This window comes from Anomaloglossus baeobatrachus, chromosome 8 (assembly GCF_048569485.1).
Source record: "Anomaloglossus baeobatrachus isolate aAnoBae1 chromosome 8, aAnoBae1.hap1, whole genome shotgun sequence".
NCBI lineage: Eukaryota > Metazoa > Chordata > Amphibia > Anura > Aromobatidae > Anomaloglossus > Anomaloglossus baeobatrachus.
The window spans coordinates 233,460,151-233,486,671 of NC_134360.1; the positions used below are offsets into that span (position 1 = coordinate 233,460,151).

The following is a 26,521-nucleotide window of genomic DNA, read 5'->3' on the forward strand; positions in this document are numbered from 1 at the left end:
CGCACCTGGATTTCCGCACTCCGGGGCTCTGTACTCCACTTTCTGCCTATGCGTAAATGTATCAGCGCTCCCTCTGCTGGACAAGGCAAGTGCTTACAGAAAGGGGTGGAATTTCCTAAAAAGACCCTTGTCCATATCTAGGAGGGGGGAGGCCGTTCTGGAGATTCTCTGTAGTATTTCAGGTCGGCCCAATTACGGCGATAGCAAACTTTTATACTTTTTTTCTTTTCATTTATTTAAAGTGGTGAAAAAAAATTCAGAAGCTCATAAAAAAAAATCCCGCTACCCATGAAAGTCTGCGTGCCCACGATCAGTGTATGCAGCGTTTTGGATGTAGCATGTTTTCGCTGCGTCCAAAATGCTGCGTTGTGCAGTACAAGCACAGTGGATGGGATTTATAGAAATCTCCTGCCCACTGTGTGTGCAGCCCGCAGCAAAAACTGGCATGCGGTGCGGCTTTCTAAGGCAAAAGCATGTCACTTTTTTGCTGTGGAGTCGCATGCATCCTCCGTAGGGAGAACACAAGCGCGAGACCACAGCACACTGAAAACTGATTGTGGGTACAAGCAGCTGCGATCTCGTGCGGTGGAGTCTCGAGCCCCCGCAGGACAGGACCCGCCGCACCCAGGACGCAGTGAGTCCTCATCGGGAGCACGTACCCTAATACAGTGGAGGGAAAAAGTATTTAGTCCGCCACCAATTGTGAAAGTTCTCCCACTTATATGATAGATGAGGTCGGCCTGTAATTGACATCATAGGTGACCACAACTGTGAGAGACAGAAGGAGAAAACAAATCCAGAAAATCACCGCGTCTGATTTGGCAAGATTTATTTTTGCAAATTATGGTGGAAATGAAGTATTTGGTCAATAACAAAAGTTCATCTCAATATTTTGTTATACAGTGTGTCCCCCCATATCCTGTCCACTGCCATTAACTTGAGAACGGCGCCAGCTACAGGCATAGAAGTGGCGTCTAGGTATAGTAAAGTAGCCATGCGCTACGCAATGAAACCACCTATAGCGCCACCTGGTGGAAAACAACGGAGTTAGCATTTTTATCTCGAAAACGGAACGAGATAGAGAAAAAAAGTGAATTACAAAGTTGTAGGGCATTATCAATTCAATACGAATCGACACCTTGCATACAGAAATGCTATGATTAGAACGTGCAAAACTCACAAGGCTGCGGACGTGAAGAGATACCTCATGGAGACCTTCCTACAAGTCATTGGGTATGGTGGCTGCATGGAGTGGCCTCCACGCTCTCCTGACCTGACCCCACTGGACTTCTTTCTGTGAGGTCACATCAAACAGCAGGTGTATGCGACCCCTCCACCAATGTTGCAGGACCTACAACGACGTATCACAGATGCTTGTGCAAACGTGTCACCTACCATATTGCACAGCGTGCAGCAGGATACAGTATGCTGTGCAGAGTCCAGATGTGCATTGCAGCTGACGGGGGCCACTTTGAGCATCAAAGTTAAATGAGCGCCGTATGCGTGACCAACATTCAAAGTTTGGGGGGGGGGGGGGGTCATGGGTTTCATATCATAGCATTTCTGTATGCAAGGTGTCGATTCGTATTGAATTGATGATGCCCTACAATTTTTTAATTTACTTTTTTTCTCTATCTCGTTGTTTTCGAAATAAAAATGCTAACTACGTTGTTTTCCACCAGGTGGCGCTATAGGTGGTTTCATTGCGTAGCGCATGGCTACTTTACTATACCTAGACATCACTTCTATGCCTATAGCTGCCGCTGTTCTCAAGTTAATGGCGGTGGACAGGATATGGGTGGACACACTGTATATCTTTGTTGGCAATGACAGAGGTGAAACATTGTCTATCTTCACAAAGTTGGCACACACTGTTGGTGGTATATTGCCCATTCCTCCATGCAGATCTCCTCTAGAGCAGTGATGTTTTGGGCCTGTCGCTGGTCAACACGGACTTTCAACTCCCTTCAAAGGTTTTCTATGGGGTTGAGATCTGGAGACTGGCTAGGCCACGTCACGACCTTCATATGCTTCTTACGAAGCCACTCCTGCATTGCCCTGGTGGTGTGCTTGGGATCATTATCATGCTGAAAGACCCAGTCACGTTTCATCCTCAATGCCCTTGCTGATGGAAGGAGATTTGCACTGAAGATCTCACGATACATGGCCCCATTCATTCTTTCATGTACATAGATCAGTCATCCTAAAACAGCGCCAAAGCATAATGTTGCCACCCGCATGCTTCACAGTAGGTATGGTGTTTTTTGGATGCAACTAAATACTCCCCCCCCCCCACTGTATATACTGTATATATTAAACATATTTTAAAACATTTTTCATTTTTACTTTGTCTTGACTATATTATTAGGCAATATTGACGGCCAAAGCTCACTCACTCCCCCTCCCTGCACAGCTCATAGAACGTGCCTACTATGCTCTCCTGTAGAAGTTAATGAATGTTGCTTCCTAAGGTTCGTGTGGCGGCTGTAAAGCAAATCTCTGAATAGAAATAAAAAAAAAAAAAGTTTAAAATAAGTAAATAAAAAAAAAAAAAAAAAAAGAATCTGCATCAGTAACTTGTTTTAATTAATAAAATAAATATTATCTGTACCATGTAAAAATGGTCTGAATTATGACTAGAGCCTAGTCTCCTGATGTGAGATCTGACCAGAAGTGAGTAAGACATGATGGCGAAGGATACAACATGTACATATATATGCATTGCCTAAATGTCTTTCGGGGGGTGTTAGGACTGCAGAACTCAACTCTGAGGACATCTGGCCTGTTGGTGGTCTCCGTTATAGAGATCCAGCAACAGAACAATTTAAACCCCCCATACTATTCATATGGAAGTCGTCCAAATTAGGGCAGGGCCATCCGATGTGTATGAGGGCCTTGCTAGTGTCCCTGGACAGATGAGGATCTGGAGATTCTAATTTCAGCACCCGATCTGGTGGCGGAGTTTACTCTTTCCATGAATGCTTGTCCGATAGTGATCTCAGACTAAAAGGATTCTTCAAGAATGTAATGAATTGGCTCCCGTCACATAATTCAAACGGCAGCTTGTCCTAGTTCTTTGTCAGGACTGGCTGCAGCCTGAAGAAGCACAGCCCAGGAGACCTGTGTCCCAACTGTCAAGACAAGCTGTATGGTAAATGCTCGTATGGGTGAGCTGAGACAGGAGAAGAAATAAATCTTCTCCTTGGATGACTGTGCAAAAAGGATATGTTTCTCCACCTTCAGCCCCTGTGCTCAGTCAGTCTTCTCCTGTTACAGCCCTTCTCCTCAGCTCACCGGTACCTATTAATTCCATACAGCTCCTCTGTCAGTTGGGACACGAGTCTTGAGAGCTGTGTTTCTTCAGATGGCAGAGAGTGTTGACATGTGACTTGGAAGGGTTGCCGTTTAAATTATTATGTGATGGGGGCTATTTTATTAAATTTTTGGAGAACCCCTTTAAGTATGAGCTGAGATGTATGGCGAATCCAGTATAGGGTATATATCCTCTGCCATGGGAAAACAATTATAGTGTGCAAAACATTTTAGCTGTCGATCCTGCTTGTGACATGCTGCGTGCCGCTGCTCGGGGCACAGTCCGCAGCCTTTCCTGTGCCTCAGACCCGCATTTGTGCCTTCCTGCTCACTATTTGGAAAGAAGGGGTCATTCCAGTACTGATCACCAAAAACTGGGGCACTTTTGATCTCTCTACATGTCCACTGTGGCCACTGTTATAATGTGGCTGGAGTACGTGGGCTTTCGTGGCTGGTTTGGTCACTTTTCCCTCTTCTCCATACCTGGCCGCTGTGATTCTGACACAATAAACACGTGATAATACAATATTAGGAAAATTTGGCACTTTCTTATTGATTGAAAATCTTTGGCACAAAAAATATTATTTATAAAATTTTCTCATAAAAATGAAGCCGGTGACCTCCGCCTTGTGCTCGGCTTCACGGGAGGACGTTGTGCACACAGTGATACAGCCACTCCAGCTTCTCATTCACCGCCATGACGTGCTGAGATACCTGCGGACAGAAAGACGGCTCCATTAGTTCACCCGGATTCCCCCAGCCCTGTGTGATATCACAGGAGAGCAGCAACATGCATATTTCTAAGGTAAAGGGTTTGTCCACCATTAGGGACACTTTTTTCTTACTTAGATGCATAGTTTTGGGGCTACAAATAATTTTTGCAATTGGATTTCGGTAAGAATCTGGCACCGTTTTTTTTTCTACAGCCTCCGTGTTGCAGAATGAGCTCACTGAGAATTAGTAATGAGTATCACTACCATGCTCGGGTGGTCAGTACTCGTAACTAGTGATGAGCGGGCACTACCATGCTCGGGTGCTCAGTACTCGTAACTAGTGATGAGCGGGCACTACCATGCTCAGGTGCTCAGTACTCGTAACTAGTGATGAGCGGGCACTACCATGCTCGGGTGCTCAGTACTCGTAACTAGTGATGAGCGGGCACTACCATGCTCGGGTGCTCAGTACTCGTAACTAGTGATGAGCGGGCACTACCATGCTCGGGTGGTCAGTACTCGTAACTAGTGATGAGCGGGCACTACCATGCTCGGGTGCTCAGTACTGGTAACTAGTGATGAGCGGGCACTACCATGCTCGGGTGCTCAGTACTCCTAACTAGTGATGAGCGGGCACTACCATGCTCGGGTGCTCAGTACTCGTAACTAGTGATGAGCGGGCACTACCATGCTCGGGTGCTCAGTACTCGTAACTAGTGATGAGCGGGCACTACCATGCTCGGGTGCTCAGTACTGGTAACTAGTGATGAGCGGGCACTATCATGCTCGGGTGCTCAGTACTGGTAACTAGTGATGAGCGGGCACTACCATGCTCAGGTGCTCTGTACTCGTAACTAGTGATGAGCGGGCACTACCATGCGCGGGTGCTCAGTACTGGTAACTAGTGTTGAGTGGGCACTATCACAGTACCAGGTCTCTGCTTTCTCGCCTCCTACTTTAAACCAAGGGCTTTAGCGGAGGGTCAGAGGAGAGGACATTCCTCGCCCCGTTACATAATCTATAACATGAGTAATAATAATTATTAAATGAATAATTTATGGCTTTTTCTCCTGAAATCCCAGCAGCACAGAACACAGACCAGTAAGACCAGTACCGTGAATACTTCAGGTAATATGGTTATGATTAGTTCTGTCCGCTGGGAGAGGAGGGGTCCGCCGTTCAGCTAAATTCCTGAAGGTTATAGGGATGAGGATGCGGAGGACCCCCACGATACAAAGCTCCGGGGGCCTGGATCAGTGTAAAGTCGAATGATCCCATCCAGCACAGGAATTTAAATTAAATAAAATAAAATACAAAATAAAATAAAAAATAATAATAATAAATAAATAATAATAATAAATAATTAATAAATAAAATAAAATACATTATTTATTTATTATTATTTATTTATTTTATTTTGTATTGTATTTTATTTTTCAGCAAAGATCTTGACAATTGCAAAGGAAGTTTATTGGAAAATTGTCTGAATCGTCATTATTGGAGCTGAGCAACAATCTTTTCTCTGCCCAGGACTGGAGTTGAGTTTGTTCCTCCGACGATCCTGTGCCCAGCACCCCGGGCACCCCCTGTGCTTACAAGGCTCCGGGCAGAGGATTGTCGGAGGAGAAGTGAAGTGCTGGCGCAGAGGTGAACACCGCCCTGGATTTGCCGCCAGGGGGGACACAGCAAAATCTATTTACTCACCCCAAAACTGGAATACTCCTAGATGCCAAACCTGCACAAAAGACTGAGGTGAGCGCACAAAGCAGCGTCTCCATTCAATGCACAATGCAGCAGGCAGGGATTGCCCGTACAGGCAGGCAGCGCCGGTGCCAGCACCAGACAAGGAGTGTCTTACCGAGGTGGACTTTCCTGGCACTTCTACAGCAAACACGCTCATTCCTCGGCTGCTGACACTGTTCTTGCTCTGATCGTTATTCACCTGCACCACAATCTTCTTATCGAACTGAGAACAAAAAAGCAGAGTCACCGCGTGTAAGACCGATCCGAGGACAATCACTCATAGTAATAATCCCAACAATATCACCTGGACCTCAGCAGCCGGCATATCTTTTCACCCTTCAGAACCCCATTTCTCATAACTTTTGTATTTCTGCATCACAGATCTTGTAATTTACAATTTATGGGCAATACATCTTAGTATTTCATTTTTATTACAAGAGGGAAATTCTGTGTAAATTCTGTGGGAAGTGCAGTACATAGCACCGCCGACGTGGCTGAAGATGCCGCAATTAGATAGCAACTCCCATTTCATGGTTACAAAAAAAGAGACAGCTGCACTCTGCAGAGCTAAGATATGTGTGACAATGAATATGGGGATATAGACAAGCATTACTGCTATGAAAAACATGTAAAAAATGAGACACTTCGCACACAAAAATGGCCAGTTATATGTGAGCCCAACAATAAGAGGTCACCTTGGCATTGGCTGTTGGGCTCATATAAAACTGGCCATTTTTGTGTGCTAAGTATCTAATTTTTTCATGTTTTCCATAGCAGTAATGCATGTCTATATTCCCATATTCATTGTTTAAATATCTTTGTGCTACAAACTACAACTGTCTTTTTTTTTGTTACTATGTTTCATGTTCAGTTTGCACCTGTTCACATTAGAAAGGTGGGAAGTGTCATCAGTCTTATACTTAGATTACAGAGTTATGCCTTCTGATTGAGCTCCTGCTCTTCAGCCTTAGGCTAGTATACTTCTGCATTTGCAGGTTCCTATCCATCCATAAATTGTAGGTTTTTTAACCCAAAGAGAGGCATTAGTTTGATAGGGACCCAAGAAAAAGAGGTGGCCTTGCCGCTGGCTGTTGGGCTCACATAAAACTGGCAATTTTTGTGTGCTAAGTATCTCATTTTATACGTTTTTCATATCAATAATGCATGTCTATGTTAAGTAGTTTAACTGGTTAGTTTATAGAAAATCAAAATACTATCATAAATGTGTATGAGGAGTAATTATATAGCTCTGCATAATATGATGATGTTTAACTTACTATGAAAATGTGTATTTGTTATGCAATGATCATTTCTCTGTTTTGTACCAATGTTTAATAAAAACGATCTGATTTAAAAAAAAATAATGCATGTCTATATTCCCATATTCATTGTTACATATATCTTAGCACTACAGAGTGCAGCTGTCTCCTTTTTGTTACTATGTTTCATATTCAGTTTGCACCTGTTCACATTAGAAAGTTAGGACGTGCCATCAGTCTTTTTCTTAATTCCCATTTCGTGGTTGACATTGGAATATCCCTTTAATTTGATTTGGGGTGGGATGTGACAAATAAAAATGCTGTGACCAAATGTGTAGGGGGGGTTATGTTATCAACTATATAATATATTTTATTTAACAAAAAAAATGGTGTATGTGATTCCTATTTTTCTATACCATTTTAAAAATAATTATTATTAAATAATAATAATAATAAGCTTTAATAATTATTTTAATACTGAATAATAATTTTATATTTTTTTGTATTGCATTAATAATAATAATAATACAAAAATAGAAAATTATTATTCAGTATTAAAACCAAAATTAAATATTAATCATAATAATAATCTTTAATTATTATTTTAATACTGAATAATAATTTTATATTTTTTGTATTACATTAATAATAATAATAATAATACAAAAATAGAAAATTATTATTCAGTATTAAAACCAAAATTAAATATTAATCATAATAATAATCTTTAATTATTATTTTAATACTGAATAATAATTTTATATTTTTTGTATTACATTATTAATAATAATAATAATAATAATAATACAAAAATAGAAAATTATTATTCAGTATTAAAATCAAAATTAAATATATAATAATAATAATAATAATAATAATAATAATAATAATAATAATAATTACACTATACTTGTGTCCATCTGCAAACCAGACTTTTCAGTCTGGGCATAGAAATAAAGGCTGGTAATTACAATTGACAGACTTTGGGACATTACTCTGGTTTCCGGCGATTATCTGGGACCTGAGTTTACTTCTCTCCCGGTGGAGTGCAGCAGAGTATTACGGCCGCCCTCCTTCCGATGATTCAGTGAGCACAGTGGCAGTGCCATCATCCTGATGTAATAATATGTTATAAGACGTATAAGTGGTGAAAAGAGCGTGGTGACGTATTACTGGGATATTCTCTGCCTGCGGAAGTCGATCATGATCCCGACGATGGATCAGCGGCGGCCGTGTCTATGGTAACCACTCAGCTTTTACCCACCTTATTCTCGATAACAGACGTGATGCGTGTGTCGTTCTTATAGGTGTAGACCACGACTTGTTCACATCCATCCATGGGCTTCGCATCCCCTTTCAGCAGCACGGACCTGCAGAGCAGCTTCTGCAGCAGGCGGCTGCTGGACTCCAGGCTCACCGCCTTCAGCTTCGGTTTACTCTTCTCAGCATAAACGTCAATGACAAACGGACAGGCCTGCAGAATAAGATATAACCGCCATACGTATACATACATAGTACACACACAGTACATACATAAAAGCAATGTGGAGATATGGAGAACGGCCGGTCTCACATCCAGTATCTGATACTATGCGCTTGTCATTAGCCATTGGACTTTCCTACTTGGTTCTTGCTGCTCAGAAATGTGATCACTGCATAGTGGATTATAGGATGTCGGATTAAAGGACTGGTCACATGCAGAATATTACCTCTGTCATCTCCAGTGCTTTGTTATAGCCCATGGATTGGAGTGTTACCCACAAGTCACTGGGGTCTCCCTCTCGGTCATTGGCCTCCATTAGATTGAGATCCAAAAAACCTTTTCTTGTTAACTCATTCTTCTTTGTTTCAAAGTTCTCTGTTATAATATAAACATAGAAACATTATACTCCAGATCTGAACTCACTATTCTGCTGGTGCAGTCACTGTGTACATACATTACTTATCCTTTACTGATCCTGAGTTACATCCTGTATTATACTCCAGAGCTGCACTCGCTATTCTGCTGGTGCAGTCACTGTGTACATACATTACATTACTTATCCTGTACTGATCCTGAGTTACATCCTGTATTATACTCCAGATCTGAACTCACTATTCTGCTGGTGCAGTCACTGTGTACATACATTACATTACTGATCCTGTAATGATCCTGAGTTACATCCTCTATTATACTCCAGAGCTGCACTCACTATTCTGCTGGTGCAGTCACTGTGTACATGCATTACATTACTGATCCTGAGTTGCCTCCTGTATTATACTCCAGAGCTGCACTCACTATTCTGCTGGTGCAGTCACTGTGTACATGCATTACATTACTGATCCTGAGTTACCTCCTGTATTGTACTCCAGAGCTGCACTCACTATTCTGCTGGTGGAGTCACTGTGTACATACATTATATTATTTATCCTGCACTGATCCTGAGTTACCTCCTGTATTGTACTCCAGAGCTGCACTCACTATTCTGCTGGTGCAGTCACTGTGTACATACATTATATTATTTATCCTGCACTGATCCTGAGTTACCTCCTGTATTGTACTCCAGAGCTGCACTCACTATTCTGCTGGTGTAGTCACTGTGTACATACATTACTGATCCTGAGTTACCTCCTGTATTATACTCCAGAGCTGCACTCACTATTCTGCTGGTGCAGTCACTGTGTACATACATTACTGATCCTGAGTTACCTCCTGTATTATACTCCAGAGCTGCACTCACTATTCTGCTGGTGCAGTCACTGTGTACATACATTACTGATCCTGAGTTACCTCCTGTATTGTACTCCAGAGCTGCACTCACTATTCTGCTGGTGCAGTCACTGTGTACATACATTACTGATCCTGAGTTACCTCCTGTATTATACTCCAGAGCTGCACTTGCAATTTGGACTCTGGAGTATATTACAGGATGTAACTCAGGATCAGTACAGGATAAGTAATGTAATGTATGTATACAGTGACTCCACCAGCAGAATAGTGAGTGCAGCTCTGGAGTGTAATACAGGAGGTAACTCAGGATCAGTACAGGATAAGTAATGTAATGTATGTATACAGTGACTCCACCAGCAGAATAGTGAGTGCAGCTCTGGAGTATAATACAGGAGGTAACTCAGGATCAGTACAGGATAAGTAATGTAATGTATGTACAGTGACTCCACCAGCAGAATAGTGAGTGCAGCTCTGGAGTATAATACAGGAGGTAACACAGGATCAGTACAGGATCAGTAATGTAATGTATGCACACAGTGACTGCACCAGCAGAATAGTGAGTGCAGCTCTGGAGTATAATACAGGATGTAACTCAGGATCAGTACAGGATAAGTAATGTAATGTATGCACACAGTGACTGCACCAGCAGAATAGTGAGTGCAGCTCTGGAGTATAATAAAAGAGGTAACACAGGATAAGTACAGGATATGTAGGGTAAGCCTTGTTGTACAGGTGGGTTTACATAATTTGATGAAAACATGAAGTAATGTAGTAATCTCATATTTATGAGTAAATTCAGCACTAATGCGATGTGACATAATTAGAGTTGAGCGGATCGCTAGTAATCTGGGTCCGGAGGATCCATGTCGGGTTGCTACGGAAGGCCGAGATCCGATCCGGAATCCGACCAATACATGTCTATGAGGAGAGAAGAAAAGGAGAGAGGAGAGAGGAGAGAGGAAAAAAAAAAAAACGGATCCGGATCGTGCCTCCGGAATCCCGGGTCGGACTCGGATCTGCCGCTCAAACCGCGGGAATCCGGATTTTGCGGATCCGGGTCCGCTCAACACTAAACATAATCCATAATTCCCATCCTGGACGAGGTTTTAGCTTTTTGAAACGAGGAAAAAAATTCCAGCTTCTAAAATTCCAAAAGTTTTTTGAAAAAATGGATATTAAAATCATGATTAAAGCAACGCGTTTCAAACGCTGCGATGCTGCCTGATACAAGCTTGAAAAAGGACGCATTGCATTGCTTTAATCATGATTTTAATATCCATTTTTGCAATAAACTTTTGGAATTTTAGAAGCAGGATTTTTTTCTTCATTTCTGGATATCCACGCTTGGTTCAACGGACGTTCCATGCTTCAATTGAGTCGGTGGCTGGATTTTCCCATTGTTGTTTTAGCTTTTTTGTGCTGTATCTTTTCTTTGTATTTATAAATTGATTGAACCTTTTATAGAACTGAATATGTTTTGCTTTTGTGCTGCCTGAAGCCTGGAGTGACGGGTGCAGGCAGGGACGAGGCGCCCTCCTCCGGCGTCCCGCTCGCCTCCGCCCGGAGGGACGGTGAAGCTTTCCCGTCGTTTTATCTGCACATTTCCGATGAGCGGCAGAATTAATAACAGGTAAATGATGTTACGTTTTTGCTCGGCGTCGTCCAAGGAAAGAGCCGGGCTGTTATAGCGGGTGATATTAAGGTCATATGATAATAAATGTTACCGCGCGTGGCCTTTACGCCGGAGGCTTTTTTTTTTTCACCATCTTGCTGAAAGGTTAAAAGAAAAGTAATTCAGTTCTAATGCATTCTTAATAGAAACCATAAAAATGCAAATGTTTTGCTGAGAATTAGTGGACTTTTTACAGCCTGTAATATGGCATGTGTGATCGGTGCGGGCCGGTGCGACACATCGAAATCTCCTCCAAATTATCTCCCAATAACACACTTTTTCCCGTTAAACAACTGCATTAAGTGACTTCATTAATATAAAAGGAGACAACTGCTGGAGCGGCGGGGGACGAGGGAAAATGCAAAAAAATAGCGCCGCGCACCTTTACAGACCTCCCAGGCGTCGTCATCGCACTTCTCACCGCTGCTCCGCAACTCAAAGAAATTGTATTCCTCCAGGCTCAGGAAGCCGCTGCCGTCTAAATCAACCATGTCAAAGACGTCTGACAGAGCGGATCTGAAACGTGCGAGAAGGAGGAGGAGGAGGAAGACGTTAGGCACCAAGCGCCAGAAATTTCTGCTTAAAGGGGAAGGCCATCATTATTGAATTGGCCCCTAAGGGGATCAGAGTTATCTCTGAATCCGGTCGTTACAATAGACTGTTCTTCCGTACATTTACATGTAGCATTAATTACAAAGCGTTGGCTTTTATTTACCGTGGAAGACCTGGGGGCTTACGGCTAATAATGGCGTACCAGGAGGCCGCTATTGGTCCAGGGAGTTAGGGGCAGGGGAAACCTTTTCTCCATTTCAACAATATCTGAATTCTGAGGATGTAGAGAGAGTTTAATAACATGGTGGAGGAGGAAGCCGTTATCTCTCTGCACCACCATTCAGCCTGTACCTCTGCGTCCCTGTGCAGCAGGTGCAGTGACATCACTAGATAACGCCTGCTGCTCGGAGCCACAGTCAGAACAGACCGGGGGCAGCTCATCAGGGAAACCGGGTGAGGTATTTTTTTTTTTAAATGTTATCAGTCAGGACATATGGAGGACATTTTGTGGGCTCATAATTTATGTGGAGGAAACTGTAGGGGCATCATACTGTTTAGGGGCACTGTGAGGACATCCTACTGTCTGGGGGCACATCATACTGTCTGGGGGAACAGAGGGGACATCATACTGTCTGGGGGAACAGAGGGGACATCATACTGTCTGGGGGTACAGAGGGGACATCATACTGTCTGGGGGTACAGAGAGGACATCATACTGTCTGGGGGTACAGAGGGGACATCATACTGTCTGGGGGTACAGAGAGGACATCATACTGTCTGGGGGAACAGAGGGGACATCATACTGTCTGGGGGAACAGAGGGGACATCATACTGTCTGGGGGTACAGAGGGGACATCATACTGTCTGGGGGTACAGAGAGGACATCATACTGTCTGGGGGTACAGAGGGGACATCATACTGTCTTGGGGAAGAGAGGGGATATCATACTGTCTGGGGGCACTGTGGGGACATCATACTGTTTGGAGGCACTGAGGGGACATCATACTATCTGGGGGCACTATGAGGACATCATGCTGTGTGGAGCACTATGGGGACATCATACTGTGTGGAGGCACTGTGGGGACATCATACTGTCTGGGGGCACTGAGGGGACATCATACTGTCTGGAGGCACTATGAGGGCATCATACTGTCTTGAGGCAATATGGGGACATTATACTGTCTGGAGGCACTATGAGGGCATCATACTGTCTGGGGGTACAGAGGGGACATTATACTGTCTGGGAGTACAGAGGGGACATTATACTGTCTGGGGGTACAGAGGGGACATTATACTGTCTGGGAGTACAGAGGGGACATTATACTGTCTGGGGGCACTGAGGGGACATTATACTGTCTGGGGGCACTGAGGGGACATCATACTGTCTGGGGGCACTGAGGGGACATTATACTGTCTGGGGGCACTGAGGGGACATCATACTGTCTGGGGGCACTGAGGGGACATCATACTGTCTGGGGGCACTGAGGGGACATTATACTGTCTGGGGGCACTGAGGGGACATTATACTGTCTGGGAGTACAGAGGGGACATTATACTGTCTGGGGGTACAGAGGGGACATTATACTGTCTGGGGGCACTGAGGGGACATTATACTGTCTGGGGGCACTGAGGGGATATCATACCCTCTGGGGGCACAGAGGGGACATCATACTGTCTGGGGGCACTGAGGGGATATCATACCCTCTGGGGGCACTGAGGGGACATCATACTGTCTGGGGGCACTGAGGGGACATTATACTGTCTGGGGGTACAGAGGGGACATTATACTGTCTGGGGGCACTGAGGGGACATTATACTGTCTGGGAGTACAGAGGGGACATTATACTGTCTGGGGGCACTGAGGGGACATTATACTGTCTGGGGGCACTGAGGGGATATCATACCCTCTGGGGGCACAGAGGGGACATCATACTGTCTGGGGGCACTGAGGGGACATTATACTGTCTGGGGGCACTGAGGGGACATTATACTGTCTGGGGGCACTGAGGGGATATCATACCCTCTGGGGGCATCACAGTGATTTGTGGGACTGTGGGGGTCATATTAATGTGTGGGGGACATTGTACGGACGTGATACTGTGCTGCAGGGGCCTTATAGCTTGGGGGGCTATTTCTGCTGTCATACATGTACCTCGTCCTGTCAGTAAAGGTTGGGAGATTTGCCCGTCCGTGACTCTTCCAATGCTCCGTGATTATAAACATTTCTACCAATCTATTTTTTTATGCGAGGAGGGTGGCAATTTGGACTTTTCTTTGGGGTCCCATGAATCCTCTTAACCAGATCTCTGACCCCAACGCAAATGTGAACAGCCTGTGCCTTAACAATTGTCGTAGTCTCAGCTGCACTGCAAACAATAAGAAGGAGCTGCCGACGCTCCTGACACACGACCGCCGCCATGTTCTGATGTATAACACGTCCTGACACGGGGTATATTTTGCTTGCTGCACGCGGCTGACAAAGCTTGCGGCGTTCTCCGCTGTCATAAGGAATAAAAGGCCGAGGAGGGAGGGATAAACTCCTGACCCGATGATTGGTGCTGCCACCATGCTTACCTGAAGTCGGGGGTCAGCTGTAAATCCTCGCTGACGTCTCTGTACACCAGCCGGGCCTCCTTGGTGATCGGCTTCTTATTCTTCCGCAGTCGGCAGCCTGTGGTGAACGGCAGGAGCGTGTAGGAGCCGGCCCCGAGTTCACCTTTCCAGACGTAGGACTGTGAATGTGACAGGAGCTTAGTGAATGTACAGATCACGTCACCATTATGACAATGGTACATGTACAGGATGGGAAGACCCCTTTATGCTCGCGCTTCCTGACCTCCACCCTGATGTCCAAGCCCCGAATAATGGGGAAAAGATGGGTTATCAGATATGCATCTGATCATCATACTGACATGTCCGCCCTGCTGGAAAGAATCTTATGGAGCCAAAATGGACCCTGAAGATAATAATTCATAATTTTATTCATTTATATAGCGCTATTTATTCCACAGCGCTTTACATACACTGGCAACACTGTCCCCATTGGGGCTCACAATCTAAGTGCCCTATCTGTATGTCTTTGGAGTGTGGGAGGAAACCGGAGAACCCGGAGGAAACCCACGCAAACACGGGGATAACATACAAACTCCTTGCAGATGGTGTCCTTGGTGGGATTTGAACCCAGGACCCCAGCGCTGCAAGACTGCAGTGCTAACCACTGAGCCACAATGTACAGTGCTGACCACTGAGCCACAATGCCGCCCATAAGATAAGAATACTTTACTGCTAAAAATGGGCAAATCGATTCACAGGGCAGCACGGTGGCTCAGTGGTTAGCACTGCAATCTTGTGATGGCTCAGTGGTTAGCACTGCAGTCTTGCAGTGCTGGGGTCCTGGGTTCGAATCCCACCAAGGACAACATCTGCAAGAAGTTTGTATGTTCTCCCCGTGTTTGCGTGGCTTTCCTCTGGGTTCTCCGGTTTCCTCCCACACTCCAAAGACATACAGATAGGGACCCTAGATTGTGAGCCCCGATGGGGACAGTGTTCTTGATGTATATGAAGCTCTGCGGAATATGTTAGCGCTATATAAAAATAAAGATTTAGATTCACAGGACCCGGGTCCGGCGGCCCCAGAGTCCCGGTAGCCTCCTCCTACCTGCCGGCCTCTGTAGATCCTTATTTGATCATCATGACATCGTGCGAGGCCGGCTAGTCCAAAGAAGAGCCACGGACGCCGGCAGGTAGGACGAGGTTAGATAGGGTTCACATTCTGCAGCCACGAACAATTGACCGGCCACTGGACCAGGGTCCTGCTACCATATTCTACTCACCGGTATCTGTGACACACCATCCAAGGGCTATGCTCATATTATAAGAGTCTATGTATATTGTAGTCGTCATGAACACATCCTGACAAATGTGTCAAATGCATCAATAGGCCTCTTGTCACCAGACAGAGATGAAACGAGAGACCCTAAAAGAAGTGTTCCAAAGGCAAAAGGAAATTTCATTTAAATCCCTATTTTATGCTACAATCTAACTATTTTCTAATATACTTTTATTAAAACTTCCCGACTCTTCTCTTCTACACCATCTAACTGCTATTCTATATTTTTTTATTTTCGGTCTGATGACGCTTTGTTTGAGAATCCCAGTGCATGCTGGGATACACAAACGAAGCGTCATTAGGGGCAGAGTCTGTGTCTCCTCCCTGAAAGAAACAGTCATCGCCTAGTTCAAGGGGCTGGTCTGTCCCTCTGTGTCCCTCCCATCTCTGTCCCTACTGTGTTCCTGCTCATTTCTTCCCTTCGCTGTGCACGGTGTGATCTGCACTGTGCACAGCATCCGCTCTGTTATCAGCTCATACCAGTAATAATCAGACGGTAAAAGAGCGGTGTCAGAGTACCCGGCATGCAGAAGACCATTGATGTCACCAGCAGGGGCGGCGCTAGTCTACTGCATGCCGGGTATTCTGACACTACTGTTACCAGCTTATTATTACTGAACTGAGCCCATAACAGAGTGGATGCTGTGCATAGTGCAGATCACACCATGCACAGCGCAGGGAGGGACAGAGTAGCCACTGAAAGGAGTGTCATGATGATGCTTCGTTTCAGGGAGGGAATAGAGGTTGCAGTCACTGCCAAAGACTCTGCCCCCTTATGACTCTTCGTCTCAGGGAGGGGATAGAGGCTGCGATCACTGACAAAGACTCTGCCCCTGATGATGCTTAGTTTCAGGGAAGGGACAGAGGCTGGGGTCACTGCCACACACTCTGCCCCCTTATGACTATTCATGTCAGAGAGGAGGCAGAGGCTGCAGTCACTGTCACAGAGTCTGCCCCTGATGACGCTTAGTTTCAGGGAGGGGATAGAGGCTGCAGTCACTGTCACAGACTCTGCCCCTGATGACGCTTAGTTTCAGGGAGGGGATAGAGGCTGTGGTCACTGCCTGCCCCCTGCTGACGTGAGTCTGCCCCCTGATGACGCTTAGTTTCAGGGAGGGGATAGAGGCTGCAGTCACTGTCACAGACTCTGCCCCTGATGACGCTTAGTTTCAGGGAGGGGATAGAGGCTGTGGTCACTGCCTGCCCCCTGCTGACGTGAGTCTGCCCCCTGATGACGCTTAGTTTCAGGGAGGGGATAGAGGCTGTGATCACTGCCACAGAGTCTGCCCCTGATGACGCTTAGTTTCAGGGAGGGGATAGAGGCTGCGATCACTGCCACAGAGTCTTCCCCCTTATGACGCTTAGTTTCAGGGAGGGGATAGAGGCTGCGATCACTGCCACAGACTCTGCCCCTGATGACGCTTAGTTTCAGGGAGGGGATAGAGGCTGCGATCACTGCCACAGACTCTGCCCCCTGATGACGCTTAGTTTCAGGGAGGGGATAGAGGCTGCAATCACTGCCACAGAGTCTGCCCCCTGATGACGCTTAGTTTCAGGGAGGGGATAGAGGCTGCAATCACTGCCACAGACTCTGCCCCTGATGACGCTTAGTTTCAGGGAGGGGATAGAGGCTGCAATCACTGCCAAAGAGTCTACCCCTGATGACACTTAGTTTCAGGGAGGGGATAGAGGCTGCGATCACTGCCACAGACTCTGCCCCTGATGACGCTAAGTTTCAGGGAAGGGACAGAGGCTGCGATCACTGCCACAGAGTCTGTCCCCTTATGACGCTTAGTTTCAGGGAGGGGACAGAGGCTGGGGTCACTGCCACAGACTCTGCCCCCTTATCACTCTTCATTTCAGAGAGGAGGCAGAGGCTGCAGTCACTGTCACAGAGTCTGCCCCTGATGACGCTTAGTTTCAGGGAGGGGATAGAGGCTGCGATCACTGCCACAGACTCTGCCCCTGATGACGCTTAGTTTCAGGGAAGGGACAGAGGCTGGGGTCACTGCCACAGAATCTGCCCCCTTATGACTATTCATGTCAGAGAGAAGGCAGAGGCTGCAGTCACTGTCACAGACTCTGCCCCTGATGACGCTTAGTTTCAGGGAGGGGATAGAGGCTGCGATCACTGCCACAGAGTCTGCCCCCTGATGTCGCTTAGTTTCAGGGAGGGGATAGAGGCTGCGATCACTGCCACAGAGTCTGCCCCCTGATGACGCTTAGTTTCAGGGAGGGGATAGAGGCTGTGATCACTGCCACAGAGTATGCCCCCTGATGACGCTTAGTTTCAGGGAGGAGATAGAGGCTGCGATCACTGCCACAGAGTCTGCCCCCTGATGACGCTTAGTTTTAGGGAGGGGATAGAGGCTGCGATCACTGCCACAGACTCTGCCCCTGATGACGCTTAGTTTCAGGGAGGCGGATAGAGGCTGCGATCACTGCCACAGACTCTGCCCCCTGATGACGCTTAGTTTCAGGGAGGAGATAGAGGCTGCGATCACTGCCACAGAGTCTGCCCCCTGATGACGCTTAGTTTTAGGGAGGGGATAGAGGCTGCGATCACTGCCACAGACTCTGCCCCTGATGACGCTTAGTTTCAGGGAGGGGATAGAGGCTGCGATCACTGCCACAGACTCTGCCCCTGATGACGCTTAGTTTCAGGGAGGGGATAGAGGCTGTGGTCACTGCCACAGACTCTGCCCCCTGATGACACTTTTAGTATCCCAGCAAGGACTGGGATTCTCAAACAAATCGTCATCAGACAGGAAATAGAAAAAAAAATAGGATAGCCGTTAGATGGTGTAGTTGGGGAATGGCAGAGAATTTTTAAAACAAGTATATTAGAAAATATCATAGATGATAACACCAAATAGGGATTTAAATGAAATGTACTTTTGCCTTCGGACCACCCCTTTAAGCCTCCATATGGCCAGTACATTGTTTTGTAGGAACTATCGCAGTAGACGTCACTACACCATACAAAATACACAGCGTGAGCAAGTGATACATCGCAGCCTTCCGTGGGAGGAACGTGTCAGGAGATCCTCCCGATGTACGCCCCCATGTAGGCTTCGAATCTGAGCGCTGCATTAACAGACCGACCTCTTTGTGGCGCAGTTCTGTGAAGGACACGACCTGGGGGTCTCCTCGTCCATCGCTGTCCTTCAGGACATACAGAGCCGTGTCCACACACATCCAGGGGGAAGACTTCCCTACAGAAAAGGAAACGGCCCTTTAAGGAATGGAAATAAAAAAACCTCCAACACAGAATAAACCATATAAAATGCCAATAAATTCGATTTAATAGATTGTCAATACCACGGACAATGGTGACTGAATGAAAAACCCGATTTTGTGTATTTTTTTTCTTTGTTTTTTTTTATGTTTTTCATAGTGCAGGTTAAACAATGTGACTATTTTATAGCTCAGATCCTTATTAATATGGTGATATAAAGAGTTTTATTTTTTTTACTTTTTTTCATATAAATAAACAATTTATATTGAGAAATATGTTTGTTGGGGGAATTTTATTATTTTTATTTCATTTTTTTATATCAAACAATTTATATAAGGGGAAAAATGGAGTGGGGGGTATTTCAATTTTTGATAATTTTTTTTAGATATTTTAAACTTTTTTTTTTTAATATTAAAATAATTTTTCTGGAGGGAAATGGTCTTTAAGAGAATGTTTTCTTTTTATTATACTTATAAATATTTTACAAGTATTTTTAACTTGTTTTTATTTGATATCATCCGACAATTTTTAAAGGGGAAAAAAATGGGGGTATTTTAATCCTTTATTATATTTTTTTACATACTTTAAATGTATTTTTTACATATTAAAATAATTTTTATGCAGGAAAATGTTGTTTTTTTCTTTAATTTTAGTTTGATTTTTTTTTTACCTCTCATTGTGGCACTTGACCTTCTGTATTGGAGTGTATGGATCCTTTCAGTGTAAATCTGACAGGCATTGTATACATTAATTGGTATACTAAGATGGCAGCTACCAGGGCTATTTTTGGTGCCCCCCCTGCTGAAGAAAACCATCGGTGACCCATCTGTCGCTTGTTTCAGGTGCTGCTTTACTATCCAAACATCTCTATACACAAAACTTTTAGAAAACTTCTATCATATCAAACTATATAGTGTTCAGTTCCCCAGAATAACACTAGAGGGCAGCACATTCCCACTTTATAGTGGTCAGTTCCCCAGAAGAACACTAGAGGGCAGCACATTCCCACTTTATAGTGGTCAGTTCCCCAGAATAACACTAGAGGGCAGCACATTCCCACTTTATAGTGGTCAGTTCCCCAGAAGAACACTAGAGGGCAGCACATTCCCACTTTATAGTGGTCAGTTCCCCCAGAATAACACTAGAGGGCAGCACATTCCCCCTTTATAGTGGTCAATTCCCCAGAATAACACTAGAGAGCAGCACATTCCCACTTTATAGTGGTCAATTCCCCAGAATAACACTAGAGGGCAGCACATTCCCCCTTTATAGTGGTCAATTCCCCAGAATAACACTAGAGGGCAGCACATTCCCCCTTTATAGTGGTCAATTCCCCAGAAGAACACTAGAGGGCAGCACATTCCCACTTTATAGTGGTCAGTTCCCCCAGAATAACACTAGAGGGCAGCACATTCCCACTTTATAGTGTACCGTTCCCCAGAAAAACACTAGAGGGAGCACATTCCCACTTTATAGTGTACCGTTCCCCAGAAAAACACTAGGGGGAGCACATTTCCACTTTATAGTGGTTAGTTCCCCAGAATACCGTGTTTCCCCGATAGTAAGACACCCCCGATAGTAAGACGTAGTGGGGGTTTTGGGGGGGTCGGCTAATGTAAGACGTACCCCGAAAGTAAGACATAGTAAAAATTTATTTATTTTTTTTTCTTCTTTACAGTACAGTTACAGCGGCCGAGCGCTCAGCTGAGAGCCCTGACATGCCGGCGGCCGAGCGCTCAGCTGAGAGCCCTGACATGCCGGCGGCCGAGCGCTCAGCTGAGAGCCCTGACATGCCGGCGGCCGAGCGCTCAGCTGAGAGCCCTGACATGCCGGCGGCCGAGCGCTCAGCTGAGAGCCCTGACATGCCGGCGGCCGAGCGCTCAGCTGAGAGCCCTGACATGCCGGCGGCAAAGCGTTCAGCTGAGAGCCCTGACATGCCGGCGGCTTAGCGCTCAGCTGAGAGCTGACACATGCCGGCGGTCTGGCGCTCAGCTGAACGCTCGGCTACCGAGAAATGTTGAAATGTTGCAGTAATGTTGTCCGTGGTCCATCAGGACCATGGACAACATACAAAATCACACAGCCTCAGTGCCCTCATGTGCAGCCGCTGGTGGTTAAGTTTCCTTAACTTGCGGTACACTTGGCGCAATGGCGGCAAGTCCCCATACGGTACATTGCATGGAGACTTTCTGCGATTGCTGTGGGATTTTTTCCAATATAAGACATACCCTGAAAGTAAGACATAGTGGCACTTTTGGGGGTAAAAAGAAAGTAAGACACTGTCTTACTTTCGGGGAAACACGGTAACACTAGAGGGCAGCACATTCCCACTTTATAGTGGTCAGTTCCCCAGAATAACACTAGAGGGCAGCACATTCTCACTTTATAGTGGTCAAGTTCCCCAGAAGAACACTAGAGGGCAGCACATTCCCACTTTATAGTGGTCAGTTCCCCAGAATAACACTAGAGGGCAGCACATTCCCACTTTATAGTGGTCAGTTCCCCAGAATAACACTAGAGGGCAGCACATTCCCACTTTATAGTGGTCAAGTTCCCCAGAAAAACACTAGAGGGCAGCACATTCCCACTTTATAATGGTCAGTTCCTCAGAAGAACACTAGAGGGCAGCAAATTCCCACTTTATAATGGTCAGTTCCTCAGAAGAACACTAGAGGGCAGCACATTCCCACTTTATAGTGGTCAGTTCCTCAGAAGAGCAATAGAGGGCAGCACATTCCCACTTTATAGTGGTCAAGTTCCCCAGAAGAACACAAGAGGGCAGCACATTCCCACTTTATAGTGGTCAGTTCCCCAGAATAACACTAGAGGGCAGCACATTCCCACTTTATAGTGGTCAGCTCCCCAGAAGAACACTAGAGGGCAGCACATTCCCACTTTATAGTGGTCAGTTCCCCAGAATAACACTAGAGGGCAGCACATTCCCACTTTATAGTGGTCAGTTCCTCAGAAGAATATTAGAGGGCAGCAAATTCCCACTTTATAGTGGTCAGTTCCCCAAAAGAACACTAGAGGGCAGCACATTCCCAGTTTATAATGGTCAGTTCCCCAGAATAACACTAGAGGGCAGTACATTCCCAGTTTATAATGGTCAGTTCCCCAGAAGAACACTAGAGGGCAGCACATTCCCACTTTATAGTGGTCAGTTCCCCAGAAGAACACCAGAGGGCAGCACATTCCCACTTTATAGTGGTTCAGTTCCCCAAAAGAACACTAGAGGGCAGCACATTCCCACTTTATAGTGGTCAGTTCCCCAGAAGAACACTAGAGGACAGCACGTTCCCAGTTTATAATGGTCAGTTCCCCAGAAGAACACTAGAGGGCAGCACATTCCCAGTTTATAATGGTCAGTTCCCCAGCAGAACACTAGAGGGCAGCACATTCCCACTTTATAATGGTCAGTTCCCCAGAAGAGCACTAGAGGGCAACACATTCCCAATTTATAGTGGTCAGTTCCCCAGAACAACACTAGAGGGCAGCACATTCCCACTTTATAGTGGTCAGTTCCCCAGAAGAACACCAGAGGGCAGCACATTCATACTTTATAGTGGTCAGTTCCCCAAAAGAACACTAGAGGGCAGCACATTCCCAGTTTATAATGGTCAGTTCCCCAGAAGAACACTAGAGGGCAGCACGTTCCCAGTTTATAATGGTCAGTTCCCCAGAAGAACACTAGAGGGCAGCACATTCCCAGTTTATAGTGGTCAGTTCCCCAGAATAACACTAGAGGGCAGCACATTCCCACTTTATAGTGGTCAGTTCCCCAAAAGAACACTAGAGGGCAGCACATTCCCAGTTTATAATGGTCAGTTCCCCAGAAGAACACTAGAGGGCAGCACGTTCCCAGTTTATAATGGTCAGTTCCCCAGAAGAACACTAGAGGGCAGCACATTCCCACTTTATAGTGGTCAGTTCCCCAGAACAACACTAGAGGGCAGCACATTCCCACTTTATAGTGGTCAGTTCCCCAGAAGAACACTAGAGGGCAGCACATTCCCAGTTTATAATGGTCAGTTTCCCAGAAGAACACTAGAGGGCAGCACATTCCCAGTTTATAGTGCTCAGTTCCCCAGAAGAACACTAGAGGGCAGCACGTTCCCAGTTTATAATGGTCAGTTCCCCAGAAGAACACTAGAGGGCAGCACATTCCCAGTTTATAATGGTCAGTTCCCCAGAAGAACACTAGGGGGCAGCACATTCCCACTTTATAGTGCTCAGTTCCCCAGAAGAACACTAGAGGGCAGCACATTCCCAGTTTATAATGGTCAGTTCCCCAGAAGAGCACTAGAGGGCAGCACATTCCCAGTTTATAGTGCTCAGTTCCCCAGAATAACACTAGAGGGCAGCACATTCCCACTTTATAGTGCTCAGTTCCCCAGAATAACACTAGAGGGCAGCACATTCCCACTTTATAGTGCTCAGTTCCCCAGAAGAACACTAGAGGGCAGCACATTCCCAGTTTCCCGGGTACATGGCGCACACAGTGTTACGTACCTTCAGCTCTGCTCAGATTGAGGGGCTTGATTGTCAGATAGACGGTGGATTTCTGGGTCAGCTGCAGCCGGTAGTGATGGCTCAGTATACCGTTCTCTTCCAGGAAGAAGCATCCTCTGGAACGAGCGCACGGCCAGTCCTAATAATGATGAACACAAATGGTTAATATCACTTGGGTACCATGAGAAAAAAAAATCTAAAAAGTGAATGATAACGGACTCCCCAACCTGTGGCTCATTGGCTGCAGAAAAACTACAATTCCCATCATGCCCATGACAAGCACAGGCAGTAAAGGCATGATGGGAGTTGCAGTTTTGCAGCGGGGGGGTAAAACTTCAAAACTTCAAAATCAGGGGCTGGCGCTTATAGAATTTGCAGTTTTAGGATGTAAGGGTCCATATATACAGGGTAAATATTACACTTTATGTTTCAATTCCTCTGCATTTCTATGGCCTATGCTTGCTGTCATTGAATGTGGATGACCAGAAGGCAGCCGAGGTTCGCTCATCACTGCAGGGACCGCGGCCGGGGTCACACGACCGTATTCTCGCCATCCGGATGGGGAAATACAGTGGTGTGGCCCAGCCTCAGGCATGGGATCTGCGCTCCTGGCCGCCCACCATGCAGAGAGCAGCAGCACAGCCCCAATCAGGTGGTCCCAGACGTCAGACCCCAATGCCGGTGAGGAGACGGCACATCCAAGGATCACTTCAGCGCCTCTGACATTGGGCTTATTAGTATGTCGGGTGCAGATGTATGGAGTTCAGGACCTGACGCCGCTCCTGACACGGCGGGGGACGCCTCTGACCGGCCTCCAATAGCAGCGAAAGCACCATGTGATCAATCGCCCCCCCTGGAGGGGATTATTAGGGTCTCTAAAGACAGAATTTAAGGAGACAAGAAAGGAAACCACTTAAGGAAACGCTCCTTTTTGGAAGTTTTTCTTTTCCTGAAGCTCTATTAGGCGGCGTGCACATGCTAAGTATTTGGATGCAGAAATTTCTGCACCAAATCTGCATCTATTGTCAGAAAAAGTGTGTGTTTTTGACGAGTTTTTTTTCCACTTTTTTTTTTACGAGTTTTCAGTGCATTTTTTTGCATGTGTTTTTTTGATGCGTTTTCTATGCAGTCTGGGGTGGAAAGAAGGGAATTTTGTTTACTTACCGTAAATTCCTTTTCTTCTAGCTCCAATTGGGAGACCCAGACAGTGGGTGTATAGCTACTGCCTCTGGAGGCCGCACAAAGAACTACACTTAAAAGTGTAAGGCCCCTCCCCTTCTGGCTATACACCCTCCCGTAGGAGTACGGATTCCTCAGTTTTAGTACCAAAGCAAGAAGGAGGAAAGCCAATAACAGTTTCAAAAACAAATTCAATCCGATAACAAGATCGGAGAACTTAAGAAACAACATGAACAACATGTGCACCCGAAAAACGAAACCCTAAGAACAAATAGGGCGGGTGCTGGGTCTCCCAATTGGAGCTAGAAGAAAAGGAATTTACGGTAAGTAAACAAAATTCCCTTCTTCTTTTTCTCTCCTAATTGGGAGACCCAGACAGTGGGACGTCCAAAAGCAGTCCCTGGGTGGGTAAAAAGATACCACATGAACGGGCTGTCAGACAGCCTCTTCCTACAGGTGGGCCACCGCCGCCTGAAGGACCCGTCTACCTAGGCTGGCATCTGCCGAAGCGTAGGTATGCACTTGATAGTGTTTGGTAAACGTGTGCAGACTCGACCAGGTAGCCGCCTGGCACACCTGCTGAGCCGTAGCCTGATGCCGCAATGCCCAGGACGCACCCACGGCTCTGGTAGTATGGGCCTTCAGTCCAGATTGATTCGGAAGCCCAGCAGAACGGTATGTGTGAAGAATTGGTTCCTTGATCCACCGCGCCAGGGTGGATTTGAAAGCTTGCGATCCCTTATGCTGACCAGCGACTAGGACAAAGAGCGCATCAGAACGGCGTAGAGACGCCGTGCGAGAAATGTAAATCCTGAGTGCTCTCACCAGGTCCAACAGATGCAAACCCTTTTCAAATTGGTGAACTGGATGCGGACACAAAGATGGCAAAGTGATATCCTGATTGAGATGAAAGGAAGAAACCACCTTGGGAGAAAACTCTGGAATTGGACGCAGTACTACCTTGTCTTGGTGAAACACCAGGAAGGGAGATTTGCAAGATAACGCCGCTAGCTCGGACACTCTTCGAAGAGACGTGACCGCCACAAGAAAAACTACCTTTTGTGAAAGCCGAGAAAGGGAAACCTCTTTCAAAGGCTCGAAAGGCGGCTTCTGGAGAGCAATGAGAACCTTGTTCAGATCCCAGGGTTCCAATGGCCGTCTGTAAGGAGGAACGATATGACGAACTCCTTGGAGAAACGTGCGTACTTTAGAAAGCCGTGCCAAGCGCTTCTGAAAGAATACGGATAGCGCGGAGACTTGACCCTTAAGAGAGCTAAGCGACAAACCTTTTTCCAACCCAGACTGCAGGAAGGAAAGAAAAATTGGCAATGCAAATGGCCAGGGAGAAAACCCTTGAGCCAAGCACCACGCTAAGAATATCTTCCACGTCCTGTGATAGATCTTAGCTGAGGATGGTTTTCTAGCCTGTCTCATTGTGGCAACAACTTCATGAGATAAACCTGAGGCCGCTAGGATCCAGGACTCAATGGCCACACAGTCAGGTTCAGGGCCGCAGAATTCAGATGGAAAAACGGCCCTTGAGACAGCAAATCTGGACGGTCTGGTAGTGTCCACGGTTGGCCTACCGTGAGATGCCACAGATCCGGGTACCACGACCTTCTTGGCCAATCTGGAGCGACGAGTATGGCTCGATGGCAGTCGGACCTGATTTTCCGGAGAACTCTGGGTAACAATGCTAGAGGTGGAAACACATAGGGGAGTCGGAATTGCGACCAATCCTG

The 26,521-nt window shown here is 46.1% G+C and overlaps 1 protein-coding gene across 3 annotated transcripts in view; it reads right to left on the reverse strand.

Annotated features, from left to right (window-relative positions):
• LOC142248924 (phosphoglucomutase-1) overlaps positions 1–26,521 on the reverse strand; it is a 119,099-nt gene that overhangs the window by 60,779 nt on the left and 31,799 nt on the right. For 2 of the 3 annotated variants that reach the window (XM_075320355.1, XM_075320353.1), the window contains 8 exons: positions 23,601–23,739; positions 18,956–19,065; positions 14,536–14,693; positions 11,792–11,925; positions 8,737–8,885; positions 8,292–8,501; positions 5,884–5,991; positions 1,785–4,026 (listed from right to left, as the gene is read on the reverse strand). The exons of the other annotated variant lie outside the window; for it this stretch is intronic. In XM_075320355.1, the coding sequence (XP_075176470.1) occupies positions 3,952–4,026; positions 5,884–5,991; positions 8,292–8,501; positions 8,737–8,885; positions 11,792–11,925; positions 14,536–14,693; positions 18,956–19,065; positions 23,601–23,739 (1,083 nt within the window). In that variant the 3' untranslated portion in view covers positions 1,785–3,951. Of the gene's footprint in view, positions 1–1,784; positions 4,027–5,883; positions 5,992–8,291; positions 8,502–8,736; positions 8,886–11,791; positions 11,926–14,535; positions 14,694–18,955; positions 19,066–23,600; positions 23,740–26,521 lie in introns of those variants that run through there. 3 annotated transcript variants of the gene reach the window in all.